General features: G+C 40.0%; 1 protein-coding gene across 16 annotated transcripts in view; it reads left to right on the top strand.

Annotated features, from left to right (window-relative positions):
• CHD2 (chromodomain helicase DNA binding protein 2) overlaps positions 1-26,709 on the top strand; it is a 119,737-nt gene that overhangs the window by 55,418 nt on the left and 37,610 nt on the right. For 15 of the 16 annotated variants that reach the window (XR_008956143.1, XM_048220869.2, XM_044388382.3 and 12 more), the window contains 9 exons: positions 7,459-7,647; positions 13,175-13,337; positions 13,663-13,815; positions 16,003-16,074; positions 19,208-19,357; positions 20,134-20,282; positions 21,281-21,377; positions 21,804-21,896; positions 25,624-25,794. Coding sequence is in view for 15 of the 16 variants with exons in the window: in XM_048220869.2 (XP_048076826.1) it covers positions 7,459-7,647; positions 13,175-13,337; positions 13,663-13,815; positions 16,003-16,074; positions 19,208-19,357; positions 20,134-20,282; positions 21,281-21,377; positions 21,804-21,896; positions 25,624-25,794 (1,237 nt within the window). In the remaining variant the exon portion in view is untranslated. Of the gene's footprint in view, positions 1-7,458; positions 7,648-13,174; positions 13,338-13,662; positions 13,816-16,002; positions 16,075-19,207; positions 19,358-20,133; positions 20,283-21,280; positions 21,378-21,803; positions 21,897-25,623; positions 25,795-26,709 lie in introns of those variants that run through there. The other variant, XM_057303799.1, reaches the window with a different exon arrangement.

Raw genomic sequence — 26,709 nt, 5'->3', positions numbered from 1 at the left:
AGATCTTCTGTAATTTTTCTCAACAGTGCTTAGTAGTTTTCAGTATATAAGTCATATTTCCTTTGTTAAATTTATTCCTACTTACTTTAAGTGGAATTGTTTTTTTATTTTTTTTTATTTTTATTTTTATTTTTTTTTTTTTTTTTTTTTAAAGATTTTATTTATTTATTTGACAGAGACAGCCAGCGAGAGAGGGAACACAGCAGGGGGAGTGGGAGAGGAAGAAGCAGGCTCACAACGGAGGAGCCTGATGTGGGACTCGATCCCGGTACGCCGGGATCACGCCCTGAGCCGAAGGCAGACGCTTTAACGACTGCGCTACCCAGGCGCCCCTGTTTTTTTAATCTTAATTTTCAGATCGTAATAGAGTAACTGAGTTTTTTATAGCGATCTTGTATCCCATGATCTTGCAAAAATTATTTCCACTGTTTCTGCTGTTTTTTATTTCCTAGTGTTTTCTAGATAGAGGATCACAGCTCCAAGTAAAAGAATGTATATTTCTTTTACAATGTGGATGGATGCCTCTTATTTCCTGCCCTGTGGTATTCTGTAGAATGTCCGTGTTGAATAGGCTTGGGAACAGGATGCTAGCTATAGAATTTTTGTAATACCCTTTATTGGGTTGAGGAAGTTTTCTTTTATTTCTAGTTTTTGAGAGTTTTTGTAATGAATGAGTGTTGGATTTTGTCACATGCTTCCCCCCCCCCCCCGGTCTGTTCAGATGACTGTGATGTTTGTTCTTTATTTTACTAGTACAGTATATTAGTTACTTTATAGACGTTAAGACAACCTTTCATTCCTGTGATAAGTCTGACTTAGTCATAATGTTGCATCCTTTTTATGTGTTTCTGGATTCATTTTGCTAATATTTTATGAAAGACTTTTGCATCTGTGTTTTTGAAGGGTATTAGTCTCTAGTTCTATGTGCGCGTGCGTGCGATGTCTGCCTGGCTTTGGTATCAGGATAATAGAATGAATTGGAAAATGTTCTTTCTTCCTTTATTTTCTAAAAGAATTCATTAGGACTGGTGTTAACTTCTTTTTAAAGTATTTGATAGGATTTACCAGTGTAGCCATGTGGGTATGCCCTAGCTTTTCTTTGTGGGAAAATTTTTGATGATTAATTTGGTTTCTAGTTGTAGATCTATTCAGGTTTTCTGTTTTTTCTTCACTTAGTTTTGTTAATCTGTGTCTTTCTAAGAATTTATCCATTTTGTCTAAGTTGTCTGATTTGTTGGCGTAATGTGGTAGTGTTTCCTCAATCCTTTTACTTTTTGAAGGATAAATTGTGATCTCAGTAAGTTTTGAGTGTGGTGATTTCTGTCTTTTTTTTTGATCATTTCAGGTAAAGGTTTAACAATTTGGGGGATGTTTTCAAAGAAACCAACTTTGACTTTCTGTTTTGTTTTCTATTTCACTTATTTCTGTTCTCATCTTTATTATTGCTTTTTATTTAAATTTGCTCATTTTCTCTTAAGGTAGAAGCTTAATTATTGATTTAAGGCCTTTTTTCCTTTTCTCAATATGGGTATTTAAAAATATAGGTTCCCCTCTACACGCTGCTTTAGCTGCATTCTGTGAATGTTGATACAATGTGTTTTGGCTTTCATTCAGTTTCACCGGTTTTCTGATTGCTTTTGTGATTTCTTCTTTGATGCGTGGCTTTTGTTTTAAGTGTGCTCGTTAATTTGAAATATTTAAGTATTCCCCAAATGATGCATAATTTAATTTTGTCTTAGAGAATATGTTTTAAATGAATTTACTGTTACTTATTATTGTCTGGTATGTTTTCTATTTTGGGGAATGTTCTTTGTGCACTTGAAAAGAGTAATACTTTGCTTTCGTAGGGTAGAGTTCTGTCCATTACATCAGCTTAGTTAATAAATAGTCTCTTATTCAAGTCTTTTATACCTTTGCTGTCTTCATGTCTCATTCTATCTATTACTGACAGTGAAACATCTCAGTATTTAACTGTAGTTGAATGACCTCCGTCTTTCGGCTCTGTGAGATTTTCCTTCATGTATTTTGAGGTTTGTACACCTTTGTAATTGTTCTGTGTTCCTGATATATTGATCTTTTTATCATGAAATGTCCCTCTTTATCTCTAGTAATAGTTCTCATTCCTTAGGTCTGTTTTGTGTGATATGACTGCTCTTTAGCTCTCTCTTGGTAACTGCATGGTATACTGTTTTCATTCACTTCACTTTCAGCTTTTTATGATTCTAAAATGTGATTCTGTCAGACAATATATAGTTGGATCTTCCTTTTTAAATTTAGTGTGACAGTCTCTACCTTTTGAGGGTTTAGTTCATTCACATTTAATGTAATTATTGCTGTGGTTGGATTTATGTCTGCTATTTTGCTTTTTTCCCTCATAGGTCTTATTTCTTCATTGTTTCTGTTTCTCCTTTACTGCCTTTTTTGTTTCAACAATTATTTTCTAGTTTGCCATTTTAATTCTTCTGTTAATTGATTTTTTTTTAAAGTTATTTTCTTACTGGTTGCTGGAGTTTTTACTATGCATCTCATTACAGTCTTCTTCCGATTCATGCTAACGTACCTTTGGTAAAATAGAACAGCTTTTCTCCAGTGTGGCTTCATTTTCACCTCCTTCCTTGTGTTATAAACCCAAGAATACAGTGGTAAATTTATTGCTTTATTCAGGCTTGTCTTTTAAGGAAATTAAGAAAAGAGAAAAATGTACTTATATAGTCTTTCATATTACACATCTATTTTATCATTTCCAGTGATCTTTATTTCTCCCTGTGGATTCAGCTTGCCACTCTTTAGCCTAAACGACTTTCTTCACCATTTCTTGTAAGGCAGACCTACTAGCAACAAGTTCTTTGTTTTCATTTGTCTGTGGCTGTCCTTTTTTCACTTTTATGTTTCAAGGATAGTTCAAGACTCTTCAGAAGACGAGTAGAGAAACTTAACCACTCTGTGTTGCCCTCACTACAGCTGTCGGTAGAATAGACTTCAGCTATTTTCTGTGTCTGCAGGAATCCTCACGACGGGGTGTGCTTCCAGGAGTGGAGCCCCCTCGACTCCCCTCCTTGCTCTGCCTTCTCTCAGAGCAGGGTTTCGCAGCCTCAGCGCTGTGAACATTTTGGGCTGGATCGTTCTTTTTGTCAGGGGCTGTCCTTTGCATCAGAGGATGTTTGCAGCATCCCTGGCCACTACCCACCACATGCCAGTAGCCACCTCCTTTCTCAGTTTCGAGAACCAAAAAATGTCTCCAGGCATTCCCAGTGTCGTGCAGAGAGGCAGAGTCGCCACCAATGGAGAAACACTGTGTTCTGTAGAAGGTTCCTTTTCCTGTCGCGTTTCACCCATCCCATCTCATTGCTGCTGTCTTGTCTGTCCTGTTGCTGCTCACCTGGGTCCACTGTCCCTTCACAGAGCTCTGAGTCGATAGTGGCCTGAGGATGCAGGCAGTTGCCCTCTTCTTCTTCTTCTCCTCCTCCTCCTCCTCCTCCTCCTTCTTCTTCTTCTTCTTTTTTTTTTAATTTGATTTTTTAGTTTCAGAGGTAGAATTTAGTGATTCATCAGTTGCATACAGCACCCAGTGCTCATTACTTCCAAGTGCTCTCCTTAATGCCCATCACCCGATTACCCCATCCCCCCACTCAGCATGCCCATTTCTTTTTTTAAACATTCTGCTGTACATTCTGTAATGAGTACCCTATTCATCATGTATTAGCAGAGGGCTGTGTTTCTATAAAGTGTGCTTTTCAAAGGTACAAATGCTGTAAAGCAGATAACAAAAGTTCAGGAATAGTTGAGGTTATCAATTATTTGTTGTTACTTTGTTTTCTGAAGTAGAGAATTTTTGTGTGTATTACTTTGAACTTTTCATATCGGATCTTCTTGATACACTGGGAGAGTTTAGCTTCAGAATGTTGACTTAGATGATATGTGTCCCATATCACGCAGTTAATAAGTTGGTTGGATGGAGATTAGTTTCAGGTCTTTTGTGACCAAGGTAAATGTCCTTTGAGCTTTAGATTGTACTAGAACAAGTATATCCTTCATAGCACCATTGAGATGAGGTAAAAGCATTCTATGCAGTAGGAGTCTTGAGGCACCATGGGGACATCTGTGCTTCTCACCTCAAAAAAGAATGTGGTGCATAGTTTTCACCAATGAATGGTTAGCTAGATTTGCCCTTTTGTCCTTGACTACTGAGTTGGATGGTAGAGATTTTGGCTCCTAATTGTTCATAATTAATTTTTTTGTTGCTATTTAGCAACTGTGGCATTCCTTGTATAGGTTATCATTCTTAGAGTTCTTCCGAAATGTTCCTTGTGGCCAGTTGCATTACTTTTGGAATGATGGAGTTAGAGATGCATTTGTGTGTGTGTGTGTTTGAGAGCTTTTTTTTTCCTTTGAAAACTTTGTTTTTAAAATATTATCATTTTTGGGGCACCTGGGTGGCTAAGCTGGTTAAGTGTCTGCCTTCGGCTCAGGTCATGATCCCAGGGGCCTGGGATCAAGCCCAGTGTCGGGGGGCGAGGGGGCATCCCTGCTCAGCGGGGAGTCTGCTTCTCCCTCTCCCTCTGCCCCTCCCCCCTGCTTGTGCGCGCGCTTGCTCTCTCTCTCTTTCTCTCTTTCGCTCTCACTCAAATAAATAAATAAAATCTTTAAAAAAATACTGTCATCTTCAAACATTTTTAAAAATAGATTGTTTGCCACAAAGATGCACATAACTCCATTAGTTTAGGAGTTAAGGTTTACCTTTGTTTCTGCCTGAGCTTGCTATGCAGGTGACCAAAATCCTGTGCAGTATTTTCCCCATCTTCAGCTGTTGTTCCTCAGGTTCCAGGTGGCTCTACGGAACCACTTAGTCCTTTTAAAGAAATGATCCGTTGAAGAAATATTAGTGTATAGAAAGGAATTAAGTTTGGTCAGATAACTTTTGAACCTTCACCTCCTCGACTGTGACACGCCATTGTTTTTTAAATCCAGAAGTTAGTCTTCTTTTTTAACCAACTGAAGTGCTATTTTATTTTCTGCATGGTGACTCTGACCAGACTACCACCCTTTTTATAAATCTGATCGCTACCCTTATCATAAGTATATACCAGTCAGTTACTTTGTATGTACTGTTTTGCAAAGCATGGGGCTGGTACTAAAGGTAGAGAAAGATAAGGTAAGACTGAAAAATTGAGTTTATAATCACTTGCAAAGTGTACTGCATACCCACTCCACAAAATAACTTGATAGAGCATATTTCAGAGATACAAGCTCTTAGTATAAGAAATGTGATTTTTTTGTTTTGTTTTGTTTTTTACTTTTGCTTCTGCTGTCTAGGCCAGTCTGAATTTTTTTTTGCACCTTTCCCTTCACATACTAATCACATTCTAGAATACTGTCTCACTGCTTTGATTTAATTTTCTTCTTTGTTATTCCTCAGTGAACTTCTATTTTCTAGCATCCCAAAGTCTGGAAAATTAAATCAAAATTGTTTCTACTTTCGTGAGAGTCACATTTTATGTTTGCAAGTTGATAACAGGGATAGATATAAAATAGTCTCTAGGCTGTGGCATGATGTCGTTATTAAGTCCACTGCTGTAACCCTCTATCTTTTATGTATGTAGTATTTAACTTGACGGTTTTCTATTGCAGGGAACAGCAAATTTTTTCTTAAAGGACCTGATAAGAAACATTCCTAGCTTATAGGCGTTATGGTCTCTGTTACAGCTGCTCATCTGTGCTTTAGAGGGAAGGAAGTCCTAGACAATTCATAAACTATTCAGCGTGTATATAAAGAAATAGTGTGTCATGGTAACGTTTAGCTTAGTAAGAGTACACTAGGCAGGTGAAAATATTCGTTGGCGAAAGCAGTAGGGGAAGTAAATCTTGTAAATAAGGTTTATATTGAAGTGTTTTAGTTTTAATTCATGGTAACGAGTGTTGTGTGAATTGAAATATTCTCTTGAAATTGTCCCCCAGCTTTTCAGAGAACAGCCTGATACAGGGATAGTCCCTGAGTTTCAGTTGCTTCATACGTTTTGTGGGTGACGACGTGCCATCCCTCTAGCATTGAGATAGATGAGTTGGCATTGTTCCTTTTAGTCCTCTTACTAGTTTTCATTCCTCATTTAGTTTTGTTCTTGGAGTATTTGCATAGCAGTGTGACCAAATACAGCTTAGGTTTTTCAGTTTGTAAGCTTTCGTGATGTTTTTAGATTTCTACCCCAAAAGGCCTTTTTTTTGTCTGCTGCTTCGAAGGCGGCTTTTGTTGTGTTACTAGGTGTTACTGAGGCTGGTGTTGATCTACCTCCCAGTACCTAAGGAAGCACGTGGCCATTTCTCAGTTCAGGAATGGCAGCAGATGCTCTGGACGCCGTTGTGCTCTGTGCGGTGCTGGTGTCTGCGCTCTGACTTTCCTCTCCTCAGAGGGCACATGCTTTTGAGTCCTCCAGACTCTGGGTGATGTGGAGCCATTCTGTCTTCCGGGGCGGGACTGGCCTTAGCAGAGGAGGGCCACCTGGTGTCAGAAGGCAGCCTGGCAAGCAGTGACCCATGAAGCTCCGGTTCTGGTTCTAGCCTCCTTCCATGGCCTGCGCTCACCTGCTGAGCATGGGACCTTCTGCCACGTGCTTCCCTGGCCTTCTAGTGGCAGGACAAGGCACATTTTTTCAGTCCTCGTGAAAGAAGTTTCCTTCAATTTTTTTTTGTTTTTGTTTTTGAAAGAAATGTGTTCACAGTGTCCTATTCTGGACTTCTGCCATAGGTTCTTTAATGAATCAGGGATGATTAAGATTTAAATAGGAGAAACTTTTATCTATAGAATTGAGGCAGAGTTTCTATGGTGACAGGTTTTTAAATTTATTGGTAAAATTTGTGTCTCCAAGTCCTAATACTGTTAAGTTGGTATCAGTTGTATTGCTATTCTTATTTGGGGGCCATAGTCTTGTTTACTGTCATTATAATCCATTAATTTTCTCATCTGTGAACAGTAAAGAGCATTGATGGAAACTGTGTAACAAACTTCACCTTTAAGTGGTGACAGCTGTATTGCCACTGATTATTCTCTTACCTCTGAATTTGTTTTCCCAAGAAATTGGGAATTAAAGATAGCTTATTAGTTTTTCTGTAGAATGTTTCATGACAATAACTTAATCCATACTTACATACTCATTGCATGTTACACTGAAATATCTTGTGAACTCTAGACCCAGTCTGAGAATTGGAAAGCTAATGTTACCACATTGTAGACAGATGGGACTGAATCAGTTGGTTTTCCCTTTCCTTTTTGTTTTCCGCTGTATTGTGTCCATGAGCTAGTGACTAGTAAAATTTATATTTCCTTATAGAGAAGAGTCTTTTTTTTTAAACAGATTTTGTTTTTTTCCATTTAGTTAATTGAAATTTTAGTTTGAAAAATGCTTTTTTTTTTTTTCCTTCTTCTTGGTTGCTTCTGTAAGAAATGCTGTCTTGTTTTATTTCCAGGTTTGAATTCTGGGAAGATTTTGAAGAGGACCACGGGAAAGGGAGGGAGAACGGCTACCAGAGTCTTCATAAGGTGCTGGAGCCCTTCCTCCTCCGGAGGGTCAAAAAGGACGTGGAGAAATCCCTTCCTGCCAAAGTGGAACAGATCCTCAGGGTGGAGATGTCGGCTCTGCAGAAGCAGTATTACAAGTAAGCTATGGGCTGGGTCACGCCACAGTAGGATTAACATCCAGACAAAGAAGCCATGAGATAGGCAGGTGACATACTGCTTTTTTCAGTGATGCCTGAACACAGATGTGAGTAGCAGTATATTCATGGTTAGAAAGAGGAAGTTCTATTATTCTTGCTTTTTTATTTGGGTGAGAATTTTCACAGCACTTTTCATTCTATAGGTGGTCTGAAGTATATGTTAAATCTTACTGCTAATCCCCCTCCAACAGACAGGCATATTTCACTCATTCGTCTGTTTCTTTTCCGCTATTCATTCAGTCATTTATTCAGATTCTGCAATGTGGTAGGCATTCTGCTAGGTACTGGGAGTATGAAGATGAGTGGATGTGTTCCTGCCAGAAGTGTTGCTTAGGAGGGAAGACAGGGTAGAGACAAGGAGTCAAAACAATGTTGTTTAATAACCAACGCAAAATATGCAGGGCACTGTAGCTGAGAAGGAAAAGTGCTGAGCTCTGTGCTGCAAGGGAAAGACACTGTCCATTCTGGCACTCCAAGTGGCCTGGGTAGGTTGTGGACTTGGTTTAGGTTATGATAGGCAGAATGCTGGTTTGGGAAAGGGAGTGGTATAGAATGTGCTTTAGTTTTTTGTTTTTGTTTTTGTTTTTTAGATTTTATTTATTTGTGAGAGAGAGAGCACACACAAACAGGGAAAGAGAGCACAAGCGGCAGGCAGAGGGAGAAGCAGGCTCCCTGCTGAGCTAGGAGCCTGATGTGGGACTTGATCCCAGGACCCTGGGATCATGACCTGAGCCGAAGGCAGAAACTTAACCTTGACTGAGCCACTGAGGCATCCTACCATCTGACCTTTTTGTCTAACACTACCTTGACTTTTAAAAACCTTTTTGTCAGGGGAAATCTCAGATATGTACAAAAATAGTAAAGGAAGTAGTCACGTACCCATAGTCAGTCCAGCTTTAATTACTGACTCATGGCCAGTCTCAAGTTCACCTATGTCTTTTGTATCCTCATTTTCACCCCTAGATTGTTTGAAACATGTTCCAGGTACTTATCAAATGTTTCTATATAACTAAAAGATAAGTACTTTTTACCAGTTAAACAAAACAATGGCAACAACAAAACCAAGCTTATAGGTACAGAGAACAGAACAGTGGTTGCCAGAGGCTGGAGTGTGGTGAGGGGGTGAGAGCTATGGGTGAAAGGGCGGTCAAAAGGTATAGACCTGGAGTTATAAATGAGTCAGGAGGATGTAATGTGCAGCATGGCGGTTATGGTAATAATACTGTATTGCGTATTTGAAAGTTGTTGAGAGTAGATCTTTGAGAGTAGATCATTCTGCACACAAGGAAAAAAGATTTTGTGACTGTGTATGATGACAGATGTTAATTAGACTTACCGTGGTGATCATTTTGCAATATATACAAATATCAAATCATGTGTATACTTGAAACTAATACAGTGTTAAATTTCGATCATACCTCAATAAAAAAAGTTAAGCATAATTTCAATACTGTTATCATGCCTAAAAAAAAATCAGTGATTTCTTATTTTTTTTTTTTTTTAAAGATTTTATTTATTTATTTGACAGAGATAGAGATAGCCAGCAAGAGAGGGAACACAAGCAGGGGAAGTGGGAGAGGAAGAAGCAGGCTCATAGCGGAGGAGCCTGATGTGGGGCTCGATCCCGTAACGCCGGGATCACGCCCTGAGCCGAAGGCAGACGCTCAACCGCTGTGCCACCCAGGCGCCCCGCGATTTCTTACTATTTTTATAATGTCTGTCGCGTGTTTACATTTCCCTGGTTGTCATCTGCATGACGTACATGTGCACATACACACATACTTACGTTTTGCTTGTTTGCATCAGGATCCCAGTAAGCTCCATTACATAATGATTGCTTGGCTTGTCTCTTAAGTTTATTTGAATCCATTTCTCCCCCATCCTTGTAAATTTTTTGAGAAGAAACGGAGTCTGTGTTCTGTAGATGTGTTATACAGCCTGGATTTAGCTGATTCCTGTTCCATGGCATTTAATGTTTTTCTCTGAACCTTCATATTTACAGATAGATGTAGAAGCTTGATTAGACTCAGATTCAGTATGAGTATTTCGCAGAATGCAAAGGTACATTCTTTCACAGGAGATTGTCTTTTTGTGATATTAACAAGTAATAGTAAGCATTGCCTAGATCCATTCATTCATTAGGGATTATGAAGTGGTGATACTCAAATTTTATTTCTCCCTGTTTATTAGCTGAATACTGCAAAAAGAAACTCCTTGTATCAAGTGAGGAACAGATCATATAGGAAAGACAGAATAAATGCATGATTCTTTCTGATTTTTGACATTTAAAAACATTTTATTTTATTATTATTTTTAAAAGATTTTACTCTTAAGTAACCTCTACACCCAACATGGGGCTTGAGCCTACAATTCCAAGGTCAAGAGTTGCATGCTTCACCAACTGAGCTAGCCAGGCATCTCTGTTGTTTTTTTATTTTTTAATTCTTAAAAAATATTTTATTTGAGAGACAGAGAGCAAGCATGAGCAGGGAGGAGAGGGAGAAGCAGGCTCCACACTGAGCAGGGAGCCTGATGCGGGGCTCGATCCCAGGACCGTCGGATCATGACCTGAACCGAAGGCAGATGCTTAACTAGCTGAGCCACCCAGACACCCTGCCTCTATTATTTTTTAATTTGAAATATATCTGACATATAATGTGTAAATTTAAGGTGTACAACACGTTACTTTGATACATTTATATGTAATAAGATGGTTTCTGCCATTGTAGCAGTAATTAAGCACCTCTATCACATTACATAATGACCCTTTTTAATGGTTGGAATCTTTAAGTTCCAGTCTCTTAGCAAGGTTGATAATAATACGGTATTGTTGTCTGTATTCACTCTACTGTGCATTAGATCTCTAGGGATTATTTACTAATTGCAAGTTCGTACCCTTGAACAACATCTGTCCCATTCCCCCATTTCCAGGTAGCCACTATTTTATTTACGTTCTTCTTCTGAATTTGGCTTTCTCAGATTCCACATACAAGTGACATCATAACAGTACTTGTTTTTCTCTGCCTGATGTTTCTTACTTAGCATAATATGCTTAAGGTCCATTCATGTTGGAGTTTTGACATCTTTAAAAGAAATAATAGGTTATATCTACCCTTCTTCAAAGGTTTTGACCAGTGAGATTTGTTTGGGTATGATTTTAAATTGATCAGTAAGCATATTCATGTTTCATTCTGTGACAGTTATTCTTTTGTACTCCTGGTCTAATGGCTCCATTTTTAGCCGGGAGGAGCTCACTCAAGTTGGTTTTGAGCCTTTTGACATAATCCTAGTTGTAGCTCAGAGCTTTTTGCTTTCTGGAATAAAACGTTCACACTCATCTTGTACGTTGCCTGCCCCACAGCGGGAGTCAGCCATATATCCAGCAAGCTCTGCATACTCTTTTATTGGAAAGTGGAATTTGGGGACCTCACACTGGGCACTGGAGCTGTGACTAGCACCTGCACTGGACATCATTGACAGGCTTTTTCAGTGGACAGATTTAGGAAATGTTTGTTTTTATTGTTATTTGTTTTAAGAAATTTGTTTTTAAAGATAAATACATCATGAATTGTTTTTTCAGTTAAACAGTACAACGTAGAGGTTTTATTTGAGCTTAAAGGTCTTATACCCATACCAGAAATTCCACTTCTTAACTGCACCAACCTGCTTACCACCACACACACAGTCTTAGTAGTAATAGTGCCAGGATTACCCTCGGCAATGTGAATAACAAAAACAGAGTAAGGGTAAAATTTCTTAACGGTTTGTTTGTTTGTTTGTTTTTAAAGGTATAGTCCATTAAAAATGGACGAGTCTTAAAGTACTTTGAGATAGTTTTTCTTACTTGTGGTTAGGCTACAGCTAGATACAGTGGTTTATTTCATTTTAGTTTTATTTTTTTAAAAGTTGGCTTTGCTTAATTTTGCTTCATAATTATTTGTCATATTTGTAGAGTTCCAAAGGCAAAGCTACGAAGCCTGTTGTGTTCAGAGATATCTAGCTTCTTTCCTTGTCCCCCCTTCATTCTAGTTCCTCTTTCCCTTAGGTAATAATAATTACCAGTTTTAAAATTCTTAATGTTTAGCTTTCCTTTATTTTTTAATTTTTAAAATATAATCAAATGCATTTTAACTTTTTTGCTGTCTCCTTACTCCTACATTGGCAGCATACCATATACATTTTTCTGTACCTTACGTTTTTCATTTAATGATTGAAGAACACTCCACAGTGGATTATAAAGATATTCCTCTTCTCTTTTTACATCTGTAGAGTGTTCCCTTGTGGATTTGTAGCGTAGTTTATTCAGTGCGGCCCCCTAGTGGAGGACATTTAGATTGTTTGAGATGCTTAGAGAAATAGCACTTCAGTGAAAATCTTGAGCACTCTGTGAGATAGAGTCCTAAAAGTGGGATTGCTCACAGTGTAAAGAAATTCCGTTGCGGGGCGCCTGGGTGGCACAGCGGTTGAGCGTCTGCCTTCGGCTCAGGGCGTGATCCCGGCGTTGTGGGATCGAGCCCCACATCAGGCTCTTCTGCTGTGAGCCTGCTTCTTCCTCTCCCACTCCCCCTGCTGGTGTTCCCTCTCTCGCTGGCTGTCTCTCTCTGTCGAATAAATAAATAAAATCTTATAAAAAAAAAAAAAAAAAGAAATTCCGTTGCTTAGGAAAATAAAGCACTTTTAATATTTTATAGTGTATGGTTAAAGCTTAAATGCGGATATACATATGTATTTCTCCTTCCCTTTTTAAAAATTTGGATATAAAACATAGTGACTGTGAGCATTTTATCATGTAAAATGTCCTTTTACAACACTTTGTCAGTGGGTACATAGCTTCCGTCTGATGGTAATCTTAATTTAACTAGTCTCCTCCTGTTAGCTTACCTCCGTTTGTGTTGTGAGAAAGAGTGCTTCAGTGACTGTCCTTGTTTGACACGTGTGCATATATGTATTTGTATATTTCCCTGTTGTCCTTTCCTTTTAGTTTTCCGTGCTCAGGTTGAAATGCCTATGCGAGCAGTGTTTACCCAGTGGTTACCATTCTGAATCAGACCAAAGATGTGAGTGGTCCCAGCTAGGTGGCAGGAGGTGCAAAATACCGTGTCCCTCTATGCCTTCTTAATGGTCTTATGTCTTTTTTGTTTTTTGTTTTTTTGTGTTTCCAATAACACTGCTCTCTCTCACAGTCTTCTTTTTTTTTTTTTTTTTTTAAAGATTTTATTTATTTATTTGACAGAGAGAGACAGCCAGCGAGAGAGGGAACACAAGCAGGGGGAGTGGGAGAGGAAGAAGCAGGCTCATAGCGGAGGAGCCTGATGTGGGGCTCGATCCCGGAACGCCGGGATCACGCCCTGAGCCGAAGGCAGACGCTCAACCGCTGTGCCACCCAGGCGCCCCACTCTCACAGTCTTCTGATGCTTCCGATTCTCTGTTTCTTCAAATTGAGTAATATCATTATTTTGATTTGCAGATGGATTCTGACCAGGAACTACAAGGCTCTTGCCAAAGGGACAAGAGGCAGCACATCCGGGTTCCTGAATATTGTGATGGAGTTGAAAAAGTGCTGTAACCACTGCTACCTGATCAAGCCCCCTGAGGAGAACGAGCGAGAGAACGGGCAGGAGGTTCTTCTGGTGAGTGGCCACCTTGTTTGTAATTAAGTTCTTAAATACTCCAATGTCTGTAGATGCTCTGTATCAGAGCCCTTTCCTCCTTTGATGACTCTTCAAGGAGCATCAGAAGAAGCTCTGAAAAGAGATGAGGAAAGTTCACTAGGAAAAATAGGGAAAGTCTGATGTCCCAGATGCCAGGTAAAGAGCATTTCAGGAATTGGCAGCCAGACTGCAGGGGGCTTCACCAAGCTGAAGGATGATTGTCAAACTAGGAACTCCTAGCAGTTAAGGGCAGATTGAAGTATGGGTTTGAGTGTGATGATCGGAATGTCTTTTCAATCTCCAGTCCCTGATCAGAAGCAGCGGGAAGCTGATTCTATTAGACAAACTGTTGACAAGACTTCGAGAAAGGGGCAACAGAGTCCTTATCTTCTCCCAGATGGTCAGAATGTTGGACATCCTGGCGGAGTACCTGACGATCAAACACTATCCTTTCCAGGTAAGGATGCTCAGTGATTGGAGTCCCTCCCTGTTTCCCTCCCTCCAGGTTGTATGCTTTGCTTGCTAAATTATCCTAAAGTTAGGAGACAAGTTTTTTAGCTGGAAGCAAATTGAGATGAAGGTTTCAGGAGGTTCTTTATGTTTACTTCCATACCTTTAAGCTACCCTATAATGAATGTGGTCATGTGAGGTCATTCTGCTTTTTGGGGGGCGGTAAGGAGGTGGGTAATACAGGAAAAGCAGTCAAGAGAAAGGATGTTAGATGGTGAAATGGTGTCTTCCAGCTCCCAAGTCTGGGGTAAGAGAAGAGAGAAAGGAGGTGCAGACCTAATTCCAGAAACGCAAATCCTAGGAAGAAAGGCGATAGTTCTGTATGTTCACCCCCGGGCAAGCTGACCCTGGCGTTGAGGCTGGGAACTCACCAGAGCTGTGCCTGTGAAAGCTTGCTGGGCCCTGAAGCAGGTGGTGATGGCCCCTTCTTCTCTGCAGGATTGTTACTGTGGATTTTCATCTTCACTCAGTTGTCTCCTACAAGATAAGGAGAAAAACAAGATAAGGGGGAAATGAGTTTCTTTTACCCGATATTTTTTCTGGGTGTTAGACTGTGTGAAACTTCTCTCTGATCTATTTATGGATGTGTATGCTATTTATCTTGACTTTTGGCATAACATTTTTATAGTGCTTTGATTTTTAAGATTGACTTAATATTTTTTCTTTGAGTGCTTGGACTATTCAGCCAACTTACATAATTACGCTAGTATTGAAGAAACTGGGGGTCAGTGATTCTCCCCTAAGAAGGCCAAGCTTTAAACTCACTAACAGTTTGTCTTTTAAAAATGCCCCGAAAGGCATTGTCCTATCCATAATACCTTGTGTGGTCTTTCAGCAGCTGTCTTAGAATATGGTTTGGTACTGTGGTTATTTAAGGAAAAAAAACAAAAACCAAACAAAAACCCAGCACACTGCAAAAAGACTGTTGTGTCTCAGTGCATCGGATCTCCGTGAGCTTTCAGATCAAGCTAATCATTTGATATCAAGTAAAATAAGAATGCATTGCTTTTCTCTGTAGGGAATATTTGGCTAGAGTCCACTCGGGTCTGTCATGTCTGCTGTCTTCTATTAATGGGAATATTAAAGGATGGCATTTGGTTTTCTGATATCAAGTACAGGCTATGAACCTACCATTTAAACATATCTTTGGGTTGGGGCTCTGAGTAGAGTTGGTAGAAAGAAGGGGGTTCCCAGGTGTGATTTGACTTGAGTTCAGGTGAGCCTGGGTCTGGTCAGCAGAGCTCTGAACTGGGGAGATGTAGGTCCTTCTACAGACGATGTCCCCAGCCACTCGCCCATCACTGGACAGCTGACATCACCTCTTGGGTCAGTTTTGCTTTCTGTAAAATGAGGTATTTTGTTCATCTCAGAATGTGATTGTGAGGGGAAGACATTTGAAAAGGATTTTAAAGAGTAAGAAATAAGCACTTTATATGTACAACATACAGGTAATGATTCTCAAGTATTTATTTGACATGGGGTTTTCCATAGTGATGTTGTTTGGGACCTAGAACTGACACGTACTCTAATAAAAGAACTAGTAAATACTAGAGGCTTTCTTAAATATGTATTTTGGTTACCTAAACACTTCACTCTGATGTCAGAGTATAATTTTTGGAAAAGCTGGAATATATGATCAACTTAATTTTAATACAACGTTATGGCGAAGTCTTTTCAAACAATTATGTAAATGATTTTTTGGTTTGTGTAGCACTTAATAACTGTGCAACTTGTAGTCATATTAGTTAAGAGTTAGGGTCATTTTCTGCATGAGCTAATTATGAGGTGAGCAGTGGTACGGTGAGCTAATCTCTTCAGTCCCTACGGATATAGAAGCAAACCTTGTTTGTGAGCACAGTGTGGGTTGCCATCTTTCTTGTTATAGGTCCTAGCAGTCATTCTGATCTTGGATAAACTTGGATAGCCCTTTGAGTCAGAAGCTTCTGACCTTGAGTTTGTAACCAGAGAGCTTGGGCAAGTAGGATATGCTGCTTAAGCAGTCCCCTGACAGCATGTTGCCAGTGCATTCCGTACTAAGTGGGTGTTGGGGTGATAAAGGTTGCAAGTCTGGTGTTCTGTTCTGAGTATAGATGATCTTCCTACCTTATGATTTTCTTGTGGTTTATTTTTACAGCGTCTAGATGGTTCTATCAAGGGAGAAATCCGAAAACAGGCACTGGACCACTTCAATGCAGACGGGTCTGAGGTACACCGTGCATGGCTTTGTTATTTGGGCGGTGTGGGCTCTGTATCCAGGGGAAAGCCTTTCTGGCTTAATGTATTTCACTTCAGAAACAGCTCAGAGTGAAGTTCTGCTTTGGCAAGGAAATAAGACATCATTAATACAAAAGATGCCTCTTAATTTTGTTGTTTGTTATTCCAGAAAAGCATATGCATGCTTGTTTATCTTCCCTGGTATGGATTAGTGACAGAGTAGTTTAGTAGCAGCTGAGTGTTCTCTAGTGGCTTCCAGATACCAAATTTCTGGGCCTGGGAGAGCAGCAAGGCAACAGTCAGGAAGGCTGGCCAGTAGGATTAATTTTGACATGTATGTTACGTCACAAGGTTCTGATCCGTACTTTTTTGGTGACTGAGGCTTGAGAAGTACTTTGGCCATGTCTCAAATGTGTTGGATTGCTGGTATGATCGATAACAGCTTAAGTTCTATAGTCTAGCTTGGATTTGCATTCCAAAGTGATTTTCAGGCACATAGAGAAGGAATGCTTAGGAAAAGTGAGAAACCATGGTAACGTCGTAGTTCGTGCACATCAAGCTGTGAAATGCTGTGGGATTTGAGAGAACTGGGGGAGAAGAGGTTCTGTGGAGATAACGCTGCAGTGCCGTGTGCGGGTGAAGGCAGCAGGGGAGAAAGCCAGAAGTAAACCTAGTGTTCTGGGGAGAACATGCGCCCTTCTGAAGCCTGGGCCACTACTTCCTGTAGACAGAACAGACCTCACGTTCTGCTTTCTGAAGCGCTTTAAAAACTCTCTGTGGCTCCAAAATGGTACACCTTCTGCCTCCAGAACCTCACGTGGTCCCAGTTAGACTGTAGCTTTCTGGCTTCTTTAACCTAAAATGTTAGTTTTCCTTGCGGAGCTTTCGGCGCTCTGGGTAGAACCGAGGCTCTGAATAGTTCAGAAGAGGACTTGAATTACTGAAGACTGCTCACCCTCTAATTCTCATCCCTTCTTTTTCTCTTCTGTGTCCTCGTGTAAAATCATGGTAATTCCAGTACCTGCTGTGGGAATTAAGTGCAGTGACCAGCACACAGCAAGCACTAGGCTCATTGTCTGGTACATAGTGCGCACTCAGTGAATGCTAGCTAGTTTTATTATTTAGTGTTTATTGAAACTGGTTTTGTGTTCCCTACTCCTAGTTTAAAAAATAGTATGAATGTTTCGTATTGCCCTTTCTCAGAGAAACACTATTAAAGCTGCCTTTTCTTTATAATTCTCAATTCTCCACCCCATGGCTATGTATAGAACACTGGTTCTCTACCATTGTTCTGCACATCCGAGCCTTTTTTATTAAGAAAAATTAAATACTTTATCATTGGAGGGAAATATATGCACAATTAGAAAATTTAGAAGATAGTGAAGAGTACAAAGAAGAAAAACTGCACAACCCTCCCCCCCCCATCCCAGAGACAGCTTTTGCTATTCTCATCATTCAGTTGTGTTCCATTCATAGTAGGTGAAACTGATTATTCCTCTGTATGTTCACCTAATTGGGATCATTCTGCGTATAGTTCTGTCACTTTTTATTCAAAATTCTGTGAGGTTTTTTCCCATGTAATTAAAGATTTTTTAAAAATTTTAGTTTCCAATGTTTTTTCATGCTTATACCATCTTTATTTAACCCAATGATTAAACCTAATCACTTATTTGTTGTGTGTTAATAGTGTACGAGCATTTTAAAAAGGTTTTTGATACCCTTTGCTAGATTTCTCAAAGCAGTTTATATTCATACTGTTTGTGTATGAATATTTCCATCTCACCCTTAGCAGCATTGTGTTTCATTGAATTTGTTTTCAGTTTGATAATAGACACAAATAGCGTCTTATGATTCACATTCTTTTAGGTAAAGAGTGACAGTGAAGGGGCGCCCGGGTGGCTCTGTTGTTTGAGCATCCGACTCTTGGTTTTGCCTCAGGTCATGATCTCAGGGTCGTGGGATGGAGCCTGCTCACGTTGGGCTCCGTGCTCACCGTCTCCCTCAGCCTCTCCCTCCCAAATAAATAAATCTTAAAAAATAAAAAGGAGTGACAGTGAAAATTGTGTATATGATTATTCAGACCCCAGATTTTATTAGGTTTCAGTATCATTCTCAAGTGTCCACTATTTACCTGTAGGCTTCTGTAAATTAGAGTGTGGTGTCACTTGGTATCTCTACCAAGGATCACAGAGTGTATGTGCCTCAGCAGATGTATTTAAAGTTCTTCTGAGACCATTCTCTCCATTTTTATTTCTGTGGCAGGATGCTGGTGAGTGTGACTTAGTTTGAATGTGGAGAGCTTTTCATTGTGTCTGTGTATATTAAATACACCCATGGATCAAAATGTAACTCAGCACTACCGGCTTTCGAGCGTCACTTGTGTGCCAAAAGGGTGTCAGCCTTCGACATACATGATCAAATGCCCTAAAAATAGAAATCTCTGTGGCTTTCTTTTCTTCTGGCTCATATATTTATTCTCTGCCTCCTGGCCCATATTTCCTGAGCTCTCAGAGGCAGGCAGATAGACCATACCTGCTCAGTCTCTCTTATTGCTGTGGAAACTGGACTGTGTTAGAGCCCGAGTCTTTCCCACACGTGGCTGTCAGGCGCACGTGCATGTGCTGTGCGGATCGAGGATCCTGTGTTGCTCAGCAGTCCCGGCACGTGATCTGTTGGTGCAGTGCCGCTGTGCTCCTCACCCACCTAACAATAACGTGTCCTCGCTTATACCAAGTACCTTAGGTGGTGTAATGCACCTTTACCCAGAAAATGAGTGTGTAGGCAACTTGCTGGAATGATCCCCTTGCTAATTAAGTTTTTCTGGATTTTGTTAATTGCTTGTAACACTAGTTTCAGCCAGGAGAGAACACTAGTTCTTTTGTTCTGGTTGACTTATCAGAATCAGCTTTACTCCTTAGTTCCCTGCACTGACTCTTTCTGCTTAATGAAATGAGAATTCACTCTACCATCAAGTCCCTGACATTCTTGTAGCCTCCATAAAGTTTGTCCATCATATCTCACTTTTCTTCACACCTGCAGGGGTTTCCAGGTATAAGGGCTTATTGGACTATGAAACTGTTTCTGAGAAGGCCACTGCATAAAGTAGTATATTGCATTGTGTACAGGACTTCTGTTTCCTGCTCTCGACAAGGGCTGGTGGCCTGGGAATCAATCTGGCTTCGGCGGACACAGTTGTCATCTTTGACTCTGACTGGAACCCCCAGAACGACTTGCAGGCACAAGCCCGAGCCCATAGAATTGGTCAGAAGAAGCAGGTCAGTGGTGAGAGACATTTGGACATGGTTTGGGGGAGAGGCGGTAAAGGGGAGGTGTGTTATTTAGCCCTTCAGGATGTTTGTAAAATGTTTTTTTCCTGTTTTGCTCTCATTTCCCCAAGGGTAGATGCCTGTCTGTTTACTAGTACGGAGACGGTGTCTTTGGGGCTACGATGAACTTAATTAGGGAGTTATTCTCTTTTCCTGTTTGAAAATTATGTCACCAATGGCTTTCAGGTTTACCCCAAGAAAGAGAGGTGATGAATAGGTTTAGAGCTGTGGAATGTTTCTCTATTTTAATGGGATAAGTTGTTAAATAATTTATCATTGTTCAAGATAGACTGCTTTTATTATACATGACAGTGTTAGCTTTGAGCTAGGTTGGGGAAATACATGCTTGTTTCCTCACGTGCAGATCTCAAAGTCTGCTCTAGTGTGTTGGGTAACACCTAAGTTCGTACTCGGCCAAAGGTTTGGTTTTGGTGAAACGTTCCATCAGTGAAACTGATTATTCTTTAACAAGATTTTTATCATTAGAATAGGCTGTTAAAACAGTTTTTTAGAGGTAGTTTTATTTAAGATTATAACCTGTTACAGTAAAAATATTGTATCTGCTTAAGCCGCCTGTTTGGATGAATGACTTACAGTCATTTCTGGTAGAAGAGAATAAGTCTTTTATTTCTCCTCTTGGTTTTAGACAGAGTTTTTGTTTTGTTTTGTTTTTGTTTTTGTTTTTTTGTGATCAGGTATAAACATAACATTTCCTTTTTCTACAGGTAAATATTTACCGCTTGGTTACAAAGGGGACTGTGGAGGAGGAGATCATCGAACGGGCCAAAAAGAAGATGGTATTGGACCATCTGGTGATTCAGCGCATGGATACCACTGGCCGGACGGTTCTGGAAAACAACTCGGGAAGGTCCAAGTAAGTTCCAGAAAGGTGGAGGAGGTGGTCAGAGCCAAACTGATTTTACATCAACATTTGATAGAACTCATCCTTCTAATAGGATTCTCTATAATTGACGTTATCTGTTAATTACCTAGAAGAGGCCAAGCCAGGACCACGAGAAGATGTCATTTTCATGTTATTGGTTTTCCCTGTTTGTTCTTCTTTGCCTCTCAGCCCTGTGCTCATGTGCTCTCTCTTGCCTTTTGCTTTCGGCTCTGTGTGTGACATTTGACACGGCAGCAGTGCCAGCTGTGTGTCCTCCGTTAGGCTTTCATCCCAGCACAGGGTTGACGTGAACGTATCAGTAGTTAAGAATCTGTCAGATGGAGTTGGCAGCGGTTCCCTTATTATTGGTAAAAATGTTTGCGTGGGGATTGTTACTTTTCCTATTGAAGACAGAAGAGTGTAGAAGGAAAATAGTCAAGTTTCAGTTGATTTATTTAGAAGCACAACTATTTCTCTGAGTTTACATTTTGCCCAAATGGTTCAGTGTCTTCTATGGCAGTGCTGCAGCTTGTGTCACAGGTGGAAATGAAATGAGCCCTTCCCTAAATAGAATATTTTCAGATTCTCTTCCATTCAAGAGGAACCTAAATGGGAAAAGCTTGGTTCTTTTGAGAAGATTGAAAATTCTTGGTGAATGATAACTTCCTGAGTCAAAAGATAAACAGCAAAGAACTCTGTTCTTTCATGTTGCTAATTAAGTTTTCTTGCTTAATCATGTAATAAATGAGCCATCAGAAAAATAATTCATTTTCTGGTCTTCTGCTAGGTTAGGTTTACCATCACAGACTCATCCTGGAGATTTAAAAAAAAAAAAAAAAGAAATCTTTGAGAGGTCATTTTTCATGGGGCAGAATTTATATTTTCACCAGTACTTTCACCCCGTTATGAAGGGTAGCTGTTTTATAGTAGAACTTCATGGAGGTTATTTGACATTCCTGAGAGATTACAACTACGTTTTACTTCTACAGCTCAAACCCTTTTAATAAAGAAGAGCTGACAGCTATTTTGAAATTTGGAGCAGAGGATCTCTTCAAAGAACTGGAAGGGGAGGAGTCAGAGCCTCAGGTAATTAATTAACAGTGAGGAAAACACTTTGGCAAGTATTTGTGAGAATCTAAATTTTTCTGGAAGCAGATTTTGAGTCTGTGTTAGAGGCTAAAGAACAGTAATTATTTGAAGGATATAATTTTTTATTTTTTTATTATTATAGAGCTCAAAGCTCTTACTAAATAGAATAGGAACGAGAAAAACATTTGAGGATTCTGTCCTTGGTGTGTTTAATTCCATTTGTATTTCATGTAATTTCTGAAGTTCACCTTGTCATTTGTGTAAATAATAGTTTGAGACATCAGAGGTAAAAGATACAAACCCAAGTACTGTTAAGGTAAATGGGATCCTGGGAAGGCGATTTGGTTTATTTGCGCCAAGTGTTTTCAGTCCGTACTGATCACTGTTGCCTGTTTACCATATCGCATTGTTGGTGTCCCTTAGGAAATGGACATAGATGAAATTTTGCGCTTGGCTGAAACCAGAGAGAACGAAGTGTCGACAAGTGCAACAGATGAGCTTCTGTCCCAGTTTAAGGTATGGAAATTATTGTGGGAGGGAGTCCTCAGCACTGATAATATTAACTAATGATAACTAGTGTCTCTGAGTACTTCCTGTATGCAAGGCGCTCTACTTTTTCCTTTACCTAACTTGGCTCCTTCCTTCTCCTCCTGAGTTCCAGGCACATTTGAGTGTAGATTCAGTCTTCCGCCTGGAGGTAATCACTGACATGGTCTCTCCTGCCCAGAGTCAGGGGATAGAGGAAAAGTCAGCAAAGAGGGAAGAGTATGCATCCATGGGATGGATGGAGACCAGATAGTGTGTTGCTCTGGGCAGTGTGGAGGGCGTTGTGGCAGAGACATTGATGGAATCAGGTGACAAAGAGAGGTCAAAGGTAGAAAACAGAAGGTGACAGTTAAGAAAGTTCTTGCCGACTTGGTGGTTTTTTTTTTTTTAGGGGCCATTATGGATAGTATGTTACATAACAAAATTAAATGAGGCCAGGACTAAGTGCAGAAGCTGGGCACCAGATGAATAGGAGGTGGCAGCATTGAGTGGGGAGTTCATTTAAAAGCTCATGAGCAATACAGTGAGGGTGATTTGTGAGGATAGGAGAGTCAGTCAAGGCAAGGGTTTTGAAAGATGTTATAATGTCTCTAGGTGGAGGAAAGAGCTTGAGAATAGGGAGAGATTAAAGTTCTAAGGAAGAAGGAAAATTTGATAGTACATATCCTTAGAAGAGACTGGAAGGTGTGTAACTAGAAACACAGGTGGTACAGTTGGCCTTCAAAAGAAAAAAGGAAAGTACACTTCAGGGAATAGGAGGGGAGAGAAGATGTGGGGTTCCTTCCTGCGTGACTGTAATTCCCTATTGGGAATAAGTAAAATAGAAATGATTTGGGACAGCCACGGGTGGTGCCAGGAAGGAGGAACTTGATAGGGAGTGAGCTGAATTTGGAAGGTAAGACTTCGTGTTGGAGCTGGTCAGCAGGGTCCTGTGATTTTCTCTAGCAGTACTTGAGGTCAGAGGGAGTTGAGGTCAGAGGGACTGATCATTTCGTGGCCCCAAAGTGGGAGATGAGCTTGGGAGACTAAGGAGAGTCAAAATGGCAAAGGTTTTCCCAATCTCATACGAGAACATGGTTGAAAGAATTGGCTTTGGGTTTGTTCCGTGCAAGTTAAAGAAGCAGGAGAGAGACCTGAAGGTTCCAGTGATGGTTAAGTGCAGTAGAACCTGTAGGATTGAGGGAGACATGGGTGAGGTGTTTGGAAGGAAGCAGTACCTTGTGATGAGGTCCAGGGTTGGCCACAGGTAGAAGTTGTCTCAGAAGAACACAAAAGGAACTGAATAGGCCAGAGAGCTCTAGGATCAGAGTCAGTGTGTTTGAGGTTGAAGGTGAATTATTACTGTTTCAACTGGACTGAACTTATAGGACTATTGCTCCCCTTTAAAAATTTTTTTAAAGATTTTATTTATTTGAGAGAGAGAATGAGTGGGGGAGGGACAGAGGGAGAAGCAGACTCCCCACTGATAGGGAGCTGGATTCTGGGCTCAGTCCCAGGATCCTGGGCTCATGACCTGAGCTGAAGGCAGATGCTTAACCGACTGAGCCACCCAGGCATCCCTATTGCTCCCTTTTAAAGAGAAGTAATCTTCATGTTAATATTTTGGTTAGACTATTATATGATGATTTAGGTATAAATATTTCTACATATTAACAGGTTAATCAGCAGTGGTCAGCTGGTGACTTTAGCCTTGCTAAAGCTCTTCTGGCTGTTAACATTTTAGCACCTGGTAGAGCGATTTAATCAACAGTAGGAGTCTGCCTACCTAGGGGCTTTTTCATTTCTGGAGTGCTTCAATTGAATTGACTTTGTTTTTTCCACTAATCCTTTCTTTTTTTTCTTTCTCTCTCTCTTAACCGTAATCTAACATGTTGGAAGGACAGCAAAGCTTTTTTTGAGATAACTTAAGATTATAATTTTCTTAAGTAATCATAACTGATACTTGTATCTCTTACTGTGTGTGCCAAGCCCTGTTATAACCGTAGGATGAGTCAGATATTATTTTCTTCATTTATAGATCAGCTGAGGCACAGACAGGCTATGTAGATTTCCTAAGGTCACACATATTTGGAATTGTGATTACATCTTAGGCAGGTGGTCTGGCCTGTAGCATGTGGCCCTTAACCATTCTGTGCCCTCAGAAAGTTAATTTCCCAACTGTGTGAACCACTAATACGTATATTTACGTCATTTATGTCATTTTCATTTGGCTGTTTTAAAAGTCAGATCTAAAGTAATTACAAATAGTACTTAATTTAAGAGATTGGTCAAATGATTCATTTTATAAAACAAAAAATGTTAAGTTTTCAATCTAAGATATTACGCTTGTTATTAATTAGAATTAATTGTGGCCAAAAGTCATAAACTTCTGACTTCACTGTCAGTTCCAAATGAATTTGAGGACTGGAACCTCTAAAAGCTCTTTTGTACGTGATTGTAGCTTTAAAGACTAGGTGGGGAGGGGGGCGCCTGGGTGGTGCAGCCATTAAGCGTCTGCCTTGCCTTCTGTCCCGGTCCCGGCGTTCTGGAATTGAGCCCCACATCGGGCTCCTCCGCTGGGAGCCTGCTTCTTCCTCTCCTACTCCCCCTGCTTGTGTTCCCTCTCTCTCTGGCTGTCTCTCTCTGTCAAAATAAATAAATAAAATCTTTAAAAAAAATAAAGACTAGGTGTGAAGGAATAAAAAGGATGTGGAGCCCGAGCCTGGGGTCTGCCCACTGCTGCTCATAGGCCAGCCGGAGCTGGTAGATGTGTCTGTGTAGCCACTGGCTGAGTCTTTGAAATGCAGACACTTAGATGGTTTTCTTTCTGGGATATATATATCTTTTCAGTACAAATCAATGATAGATACTAAATATTTCATATGTTGTAAATGAAGTATTCTTCTAGGTTTGTTTGAGTTTTTTGCATTTTAAATTCTCATTTTCATTTCTAACAGTAGAGTGTACTTTTGAGTGTATGAAATCATTACATACCTTTAGTTTCTGTACTTCTGATAAAAATGAATAAGGTAGGTAGGTAGTTGGCTAGTGATTGCTGGGGCTTTGAATTATGCATTGTTTCAAACGAGTGCTGTTTAGTAGCAATTTCAAATTTAGAACCGTAACTTCATAATGGATTGGTATTAAGTATTCAGCGTTTGATAATGTAAGTAAATCTAAATTTTCCAGTTAGTATCATATTTATTAGAAAATGTGCTTGGGGGCGCCTGGGTGACACAGCGGTTAAGCGTCTGCCTTCGGCTCAGGGCGTGATCCCGGCGTTGCGGGATCGAGCCCCACATCAGGCTCTTCCGCTATGAGCCTGCTTCTTCCTCTCCCACTCCCCCTGCTTGTGTTCCCTCTCTCGCTGGCTGTCTCTATCTCTGTCGAATAAATAAATAAAATCTTTAAAAAAAAAATGTGCTTGATTTAGTAAGTCTTTCCATAAAACTTGTAAGACAGTTTATATCTTCATATCTGTTTCCCTGATTCTCAGTAATATTTCTGATGAACTTGAGGGTTTGGCAAGATGATTTGGGGGGAGGATAAGGGAGAGATTAGCAGAAAATTGATTATCTGATTGTATAATATCACAGGAGTTCTGAGATTATGCATAGTGTCTTATTTAGGTTAAAAATGCTGGGTGAGTTGGTGTTTTAGCAGATGGTGTTTGGGAAATAGGGAAATGTCAAACAATGAGTTGTCCGTTTGTCTTAAGGTTGCCAACTTTGCGACAATGGAAGACGAAGAGGAGTTGGAGGAGCGTCCCCATAAGGACTGGGATGAGATCATTCCGGAGGAGCAAAGGAAAAAGGTAGAGGAGGAAGAGCGTCAGAAGGAGCTGGAAGAAATATACATGCTGCCTCGAATTCGGAGTTCCACTAAAAAGGTGATCGAGTGAGATGAAAGATAAGAAAGGACCTTTTGTGTTGTAAAGGCTACAGAAGTGCTAATTATTCAAGGAGGAGGCTTTGCATTGTTGCCTGGGGATGGGAGGCAGTTATTTCATAGCGAACCTAGCAGAGGAAGATGGAAAAATGTGGAGTGCCCCTGAATGCACCCGTGAGACACTTGATCTTTGTAAATTGGCTCTTGGTGAGATGGATGGATGGGATTTGAGTTTGGCAGACATTTGCATTTTGCCGTTGAGATTAGAACCAATAATCCTCACGATTTGGTTCTAATTGATGGTGCCTCTGACTTTCAGAGCCAACCTCTTTTTGCCTTTAAGTATTTGTTCATGGCACTCGGTATACTTAGTGAGAGATTATATAACCGAAAACAAAGAACATACATGTACTTCACAGCCTATAAAGCATTGTTACAAGCATGATCTAATTTGATTTTTGCAACAGCATTGAAGTAGGTAGAATAAGTTTTGTCACCCAGTTTGTCGGACATAGCAGATTTGTCCAAGATTATAGCAAATCAGTATTAGCAAATAGTAGCTAGTATTGATTGAGCACCAATTGTGTGCCGGCCGTAGTTGTGCTGTTATACCTATAGACTCATTTAATCTTCATGAAAACCCAAATAATAGGTAGTTATCCCCTTTTACAAATGTAAAACAAAGGCACAAAGGAGTAACTTACCTAAGGAAGTAAACACGAATCTACAATTCAAATATTTTTATTCCATTTTACTTGTCACATGTCTCTGGAAAGTTGACTTCCCAAGCACGTCTTCCTTCTTTACATGACACCTGCCTCCTTATTTTCTTAAAGGAAAATGGACTTTGTTTGATATGATGAAAAGTTCTGAGTACTAAAGAATTAAGATGGGCTGGTTTTAGTCCTTTGACCTT

The sequence above is a fragment of the Ursus arctos genome, unplaced genomic scaffold, assembly GCF_023065955.2.
Source record: "Ursus arctos isolate Adak ecotype North America unplaced genomic scaffold, UrsArc2.0 scaffold_28, whole genome shotgun sequence".
Taxonomy (NCBI): domain Eukaryota; kingdom Metazoa; phylum Chordata; class Mammalia; order Carnivora; family Ursidae; genus Ursus; species Ursus arctos.
This window is presented reverse-complemented; position numbering and strand designations above follow the sequence as displayed.